This window comes from Octopus bimaculoides, chromosome 3, assembly GCF_001194135.2.
Source record: "Octopus bimaculoides isolate UCB-OBI-ISO-001 chromosome 3, ASM119413v2, whole genome shotgun sequence".
NCBI classification, from domain to species: Eukaryota; Metazoa; Mollusca; class Cephalopoda; order Octopoda; family Octopodidae; genus Octopus; species Octopus bimaculoides.
Window position 1 is genome coordinate 99,801,448 of NC_068983.1, and position 8,128 is coordinate 99,809,575.

The 8,128-nt window shown below is 32.2% G+C and overlaps 1 protein-coding gene across 1 annotated transcript in view; it reads right to left on the minus strand.

The window, feature by feature from the left end:
* LOC106875714 (tRNA-dihydrouridine(20) synthase [NAD(P)+]-like) overlaps positions 1-8,128 on the minus strand; it is a 61,861-nt gene that overhangs the window by 48,019 nt on the left and 5,714 nt on the right. Inside the window, exons 2-3 of the mRNA XM_052966773.1 lie at positions 4,032-4,170; positions 1,129-1,174 (exon numbers count right to left, since the gene is read on the minus strand). Coding sequence (XP_052822733.1) covers positions 1,129-1,174; positions 4,032-4,170 — 185 coding nt within the window. The remainder of the gene's footprint in view (positions 1-1,128; positions 1,175-4,031; positions 4,171-8,128) is intronic.

Genomic DNA, 8,128 nt, shown 5'->3' on the forward strand with positions numbered 1-8,128 from the left:
ATGTATACATATATATGTACATACATGCATATATATATATATATACATACATGTATACATACATATATACATATATATGTACATACATGCATATATATATATATACATACATGTATACATACATATATACATACATATATATATATAAATACATACATATACATACATACATATATACATACATATATATACATACATATATATATATACATACATATACACATACACATACATATATATATACATACATATACACATACATATATATACATACATATATATCCATACATATACATACATATATACACATACATATATACATGCATACATACATACATGCATACATACATACATAGTATTGCTTATGATATAGGTTTTGTGATTAACTAGATCTGTGAAATAGGAACAATCTCAGTAATAACTAAGTTCTAATTATAAGAACCATGATAACTTTTGTTATTTTTTTAAGTAAGAAAAGCACACAACTGGAAATGAGGTTAATAAAATTAAGCCCTATATAAAATTCAAGACGAGATGTTATTCCTTTCTATTTACACCTCTATGTTGATTGTTCCCCAAAACATTCATATCTACCATCCTGCTTAAATATGAAATTTAGTTCACTCTTCATTCAGAATACAGAAGAAAATGTAGGGGAAAGAAAATGAACATGCATTATTTCATTATTTAAGGTTTGAAACTCACAAATTAGTTTAACTTTAATCACATCGTTATGTTTTGGTTTCATGTATTCTTTGATGGAAAAGGAATGATCTGTATACAATAAATATTGTGCTTGCAATGTAAATTTAAAACATAATGAGTGATAGTTAACTGAGATTAATGATTGCATATCAAAGTATTGGCTTGTGTAACAAAAACAGATGACTGTATCACCTGGATAATTTAGCCTCCTTTTCAACACCCTCCATTATCCACTTCTACATACAATATATAATAGTAGACCCTAGGAAAATAGAGTTGTGTCTTGATTAAGTTATAGTGTAAACTCCTATAGGGAATGTGAACTAACGAATCAAGAATCTATATTTCATAGCTTTAACTCCCACCCCATTCATTGCAGCTAACAACAACATCAATAACAACAACATGGCTGAGAGTACTCACCATTTTCAAATCGTTTAGCATTAATAATTTTGAAATCTATAATTTCCTGTAACAAGAAGAAAACTTTCATTGAACTGTATAATTTCTTTCAGTTTAAAAAATAGGTTATAGCTTATTTTCAGTAAATTAAAAAAAGATACCTTTAATCCAAAAATGCATATTTTTAATTCATGTATCTATTCTTACTTAAAAACTAAGTTTTAAACTTGCAAGAAAAATTAATATTACTTGATTTTATAAATTTAATAATATGCCACCATTTTAACATGCAACTATTAGTGGCTTCGATTTTTCAAATTTTGATATTTTCATGTTGAAGCAAGTCTATTTACAGGTGGAGACCCCTCTTAATGTTAAGATATTAATTACAGAAATGGGAGTGGTGCAGGCTAGAGCAAGAAAGGTAAAGGTTTCTGTTTAACCCTTTTGATATCAACCCACCTGAGACTGCCCATGACTCTACAATACAAATTTTCAGTTTTAATGGATCTAAATCAAAACCCTTCCTGAAAATTTTATGTTATGTTCAAACACCAACTTAATAACGACAAAGTTATTTTCCTAAATCCTCCATAATTTTCAAAATTAATTGAAACATAGTTGATGCATTTTAAGAGAAATATGGTAACAAAATGGTTAAAAGCATAACACTATAGATGCAATAAGATCTACTATGAGGTTAAGAAACCAAATATATTTACTTCACACTCAATGTATATTTTACTTTGGTAGCCAATTTCTTCAGAGAAGGATATAAACCATTGGTTCTCAACTGGGGTCCATATGACCCCTGAGGGTTCATATGAGATTTTTGGAGACCCACACAACAAAATAGTAAATTGGGGATCCACAACAGTATTTTGAGGATCCCTGAAAAAATTATTTTTTTAGATATATGTATTGCAAGAAACAACTAGGTTTCTTTCTCTAACATTTCACATAGCTCAGCTTACACAAGTTAATGTGTGAAAAGCAAAATGCGAATTTTGAAAGAAGTTTCTATAAAACTAGTTTTTAAATATTGAATGGCTATGGGGATCCACCTGAATAAAATAGTAATCAATGGGATCCATAGGTAAAAAATAGTTGAGAACCCCCTGATATAAACAACATGAAATTCATGAAAATTATTGCTGTTACAAATGAAAGAAAGAATCAAATAATCAAAATAACTATAAAAGAAATAACAGGTTTAATGATACAAACAGGAGAATAGAACTCAAAACATGAGTAAATATATTTTTTTATTATGTAATTGGCAGAAGTTACAGAGTGACTCAAAGGCTGAGAGTTTTGTGCATTTTAGATGTGAAATTCAAAGTATAAATATTATTTTGTTTGCAAATATATATAAAAAATAAACAAAAATATTGTTTCTATAAAGTGTAAGGATGAAGAAGCATTGTGATCACTGTTTATTTTATTGACCTAGTGGCTATTTGAGAAGTACATAAAATTGAGATAGTTATATTTATAAATTGTATTAGATTGCTCTTATAATTGGTATAGTTGTTTATAAAGTGTGTATTGGAGCTAAAGGAAGAGTGATTGAAAAAAACATAGTAGAATTAAATAAGTTTTTGCTTATATTTGAGCACACACTAATTTGTCTGGTTTATGAAAATTTTACTTAGTTTGCTGTGTTAGTATATTGATCTTATTTTATTGCTATTCATTTTATATTTTTATAGGTTTGAAATCAAATATTTCAAACCCACCAAAAAAAAAAAAAAAAAATTCTATTTCATTTTATTCTCAAGTGAGAAGAACATATCTCAAGTTGTAAAAAAACCAAACCACACAGTTTACAGTTAGATCAACAGATCATCACTAACTGTAGCCTACTTTGTTATCAGACATAATGCTGGTTCACTATCTTGCATATAGTATAATTCAATGCCAACAAAATGCTGCAGCAGAGAGACTGACAGATTATTCATTCACCCACTGCAGCTTCTTATATTTATACCAATAATCAAAAGACTTTAACAGCCTATCACAGGACTAGCTAGCAAGTTTTTGTGTTCATGCAAGAGGTTTGGAATAATACTGTATTTCAGACTAGTATGATGAAAAATAACATGTAAAACAACAGTTAAACCAATGACAATGATAACAACATTGCCTCCACAGTTATAGATATCTTCATCATTTAAGATTCATAATAATCTATGGTAGTATACAGTGACTTGGTCCCAGAACATTTCTTTCAATAATTACTGCAAAGCAATGCAGCCAATAATAATAGAATATAGTTACTGAGTGTGTAGTGGATGGAATCAGTTTAAGGGATATTCATACAAAGTGAAAGGTTTATAACACTTGTAATGGGATAGTGTGTGAAACATATTGATGATTAGCTGCAATTTAAGAAAGTATACTAGAGCAACGCAAAAATTTACTAGGTAAAGTTTCAATGAAAAAAGGGTTCAGAACAAAATAGTAAAAAAAAAAATAATAATAACAATAATAATACTAGCATAAAGGCGGCAATCTGGCAGAAACATTAGCATGCCAGGCGAAATGCTTAGCGGCATTTCGTCTGTCTTTACGTTCTGAGTTCAAATTCCACCGAGGTCGACTTCACCTTTCATCCTTTCGGGGTTGATAAATTAAGTACCAGTTATGTACTGGGGTCAATCTAATCGACTGGCCCGCTCCCCAAAAATTTTGGGCCTTGTGCCTAGAGTAGAAAAGAATAATACTAGTATAAAGGTATTAGGGACCAAACTTATGTAATTTGGATTTCACACCATGATGATAATGATGAAGACAATGGTGGTGTAAGGAGGTAGTGGTGGTGGTGGTGGTGGCAGTGATGGTGGTAGTGGTGATGGTCATCATCATCGTTGTTGTAGTAGTAGTAGTAGTGGATGAAGAAGAGGAGAAGAAAATGACTTTACCTCACAATATACAAGGTCAGCACCTTGATCAAGTGCCAGGAGCCTCATGGGAAGAGTGCCAACTCTAACCATTGGAGCCAAAATTCTTTTATTTCTAAAATCTATAATGTTGCTATCATCCATAGTAATATCAGATTGACTGAAAAAAAATTAACAAACATTGAGTAAAATAATGACATGTAAAGAGGATGGAGAATGTATTACTTCATTTCTTTTTTTTTTTTTTACATAGAAAGTCAAAGCTGAAGAGAGACAACATATTAGTCACTAGAAGTGATAGAAATCAATTAATTAATTATGTCCAAAACTATTTAGGAAGCATATATAGTCAGAAAAATCAGAGAAGAGGTACTGCTGCATTGAAAGTATCAAGATGAGAATGTAAAAATTATTGAGCTTTCTAGAAAAAAAAAATGAAAAGGAAATTTAATTATAAATAAAACATCTTAAAAAGTAGCCATAATCAAGCAAATATTCAGCGGCAGGTTAAAAAAAAAACATAGGTTTGCATGGGTCAGATAGAGTTTGGAAAAAGGGTAAAGACCTTCTTCAGTCATGAATGACAATGGGATTGCACCTACAAAGTTCCCCTCCAAGACAAGTCTGGGCAAGGCTGTTTGTGGAAGTCCGGCATTCACCCATGCATACCAGCCTCTCCATGCCACCAATGGTATCCAAGGGATAAGGCAAAGGCTGATACAGCTTGGCACAAGTGACATCACAACTCATTTCTACAGCTGAGTGAACTGGAGCAATGGGAAATAAAGTGTCTTGCTCAAGACACTCAAGACAGCCTGGTCTGGGAATCAAACTCACTACCATATATTTGTGAACTCAATGCTCTAACCACTGGGCTGTGCACCTACACAAAAAATTACCATAGCAGAGCATAGTTTCAATCTATGGACCTCTGGGTTATGAGCCCAGCATGCTTCCACTGAGCTACTCTGCTTGACCAGATGGAGTTTACTGAGGCAGATTTTCTATGGGTGAATGTTTTTCTACTTGCAATCCAACCCTCATCTGTTTTCAGGCAACACTGGAAATGAATGATACTGCTTGCATAACAGTGACACTCATTTACAACTATCACATGATATCAAGACAAACAGACACACACACACATATACATATATGTGTGTGTATATAAACACACACTTGACAGAAACAGTATTAGTACTGAGTAGCAATCTTTATATCCTTAGTGTAGATGCATTGTAAGAAAATTGTACTGCTGTGGTGTTTGTCTTCAAAAAGCATCTTGTATAGACATTTAGTGCTTAAAAAATTAGAAATGTCAGTGGCAGACTAAAACTGTCAAGCACCAGTGGTAGAACTGCTAGATCACATGATTTCAGCGTGTTTCTACTGTGTCAGCAGCAGATAATGCAGATAGCTGGTGGACTAGGTAAAAATTAAATATTAGTGATGGAAGCAGTATTAGTACTGAATAGCAATCTTTATATCCTATTCAATGTGGATGTATTGCAAGAATGGTGTAATACTGTAGTGTACAAATACACATATGTGTTTGTGTGTGTATATATATATATATATATATATATATATATATATATATATATATATATGTATATATACACACACACATATATATACTTCTCTAAGTTTCCATCTGCCAAATCCACTTACGAGGCTTTGGTTGCCCATGCAATGGGACTGAACCTGAAACTATGTGGTTAGAAAGCAAATTTCTTAACTACAATTCTATATTTCTGAGATGAAGAATTTATATTATGTATTAGTCAGAGTTGTGTTCGCATTTTGATTGTTGCTTTCACATTTTGGCGTAGTAGATAAAGGTGTTAAAATGCAGTGCAGTCACCTAGAGGTTCTGCGGCTAATCTCAGGCAAGTCCCTAAGGTGACTCACAAGATATCTGAAGGAGGCTGGTGCGTACACAACTGAAATGTAGTGAAAACAACAATCAAAATGAGGAACTTCCCATCAATGCACTAAACTTTGATTAAACTGATAATATGCAAAAAGCATCTGAAACTGATATAAATTCAATAAATGAAACTGATGTAAATTCAATATTTTAAATGTTATATATGTAGTGGATACATGAGATTTTTAGTAAATGTTCACTTCAAGTGTAAAAAATGGTATAAAGAAAAATGTCAGTATGAACTATTGTGAATTTTTGTGATTTTAAGATGGAGAGGTGAGTTACTGACTAGGTAATGACTGCTGAAGATAATTTAGTGTACATAGTCATCCCACAAAGTTTAAATAACTCTACTCATTACTGATAACAAAGGATTATTTTCTCACACAAATGGCAAACAATGTAGGATGTGACAGAAGAGTGATTAGAATATAGCACAAATCCATATATTTTTATAATTTATGAAGACGATTAAACTATCCTTAAACTCTGAATGTTATGCTCTATCATTTAATGTATTCAGTGTCATATATACAAGGCGTTCTTTATCTTAAACCATTCATTGATAATTATGTTACATCAGTATTATCATACTGCTGGCATGTCTATATTACTTGCCTGCTATCACAAGTTTGTTGTTAAGTTTTAACTTTAATGTTCATTAACACATGTGACAAAACCGAGTTATGGCCAACACTAATGAAGGTGGAATAATTAGAGAGGGCTTTTATATAGTGTTATCTTGTAATTAAGCTGATGGTAATGTTTCAGCATAATCAGAGCCCAGTGTGTTCAACTTGGTCAAGGTAACTAAAGTACTGAAGAAGTAATACAAACAAATGAAATTCATTCAAAGAATGTACCACATATCTCAGGGATCAAATTTATCGGAATAATTACAGTAGAGATATATGTCCCTTGGTGCATGTATAGATTTTATAGAACACTGTAGTAGAAATATATATATATATATCCCTTAGTGCATGTATAAACTTCATACAAGGTCACCTTAATTCCAAGGAATTTTGCATACTTCGTGGTTAACCAAAATTTCTCTAAAATTTTGCTAGTTTGGTGGATTAAAATTTTGGTCTCCTATGAAGATACCCAAGAAAAAAGGCACTCAGTTTGAGATCACACACCAATAACAGTAGTACCCACAGGCTGTGATAAAAATCATGGTCTTACTGAGATGAATAGACAAATCAGATCTTTTGTGCTTTAAGTTGAATATACCAGTATGCCTAAATTTTAGAAAGCCAGTATTAAATTGAAAGAGAAAGCACACCTTTCACACTTTGAATCTCATAAATTACTAATCCATATTTTTCCATTAGTAGTTGAGTTACATAAAATGATTGAATAATGCATATCAGAGCATGTTCCAACTGGTAGTAGCAAATGGGCATCCCCTATAGTAGTTGTACAAAAATTAGACAGATTTACTTAGCTGAGGTGACAATAAAGTAGGTGTAAATTTGTTTGAGGCTTTATACAATTTCTAATATTTAATCCACTTTCTATTTATTAGCTGAGAGAGAAAGAATTTTTGTTTTTGTCTTTTTCAAAATTCGAGCACAGTGGTGGATATTACTATATCCAAATAGATGATGAATTCAAAAATATTAATACCATCAACAGTCCTACTGGTTTAGAGATGAACTCAAATGCCTTATGGCTAAAAACCACAAGTGGCATTTTTTTAATATGCAATAAAAAGACTGATATCATTTAACCATGGTAGTGGTTGAATATGTTCTTAAGTCTACCATTTTGTCAAATCGCAGCAGCTTCCAAGCTTCACCACTAATTCAGTTCTCAACTAAATTGCAAACTGTTAACAGTTTTAAAGAGGACACCTCCTCAGCTACACTTTGGCATAAATAGCTTGAGATTTGGTTCAGTAGAAAAAAAGTATTTCGTCTGTCTTTACGTTCTGAGTTCAAATTCCGTCAAGGTCTACTTTACCTTTCATCCATTTCGGATTTCATCATCATCATCGTTTAACGTCCGCTTTCCATGATAGCATGGGTTGGACGATTTGACTGAGGACTGGTGAAACCGGATGGCAACACCAGGCTCCAGTCTAATTTGGCAGAGTTTCTACAGCTGGATGCCCTTCCTAACGCCAACCACTCAGAGAGTGTAGTGGGTGCTTTTACGTGTCACCCGTACGAAAACGGCCACG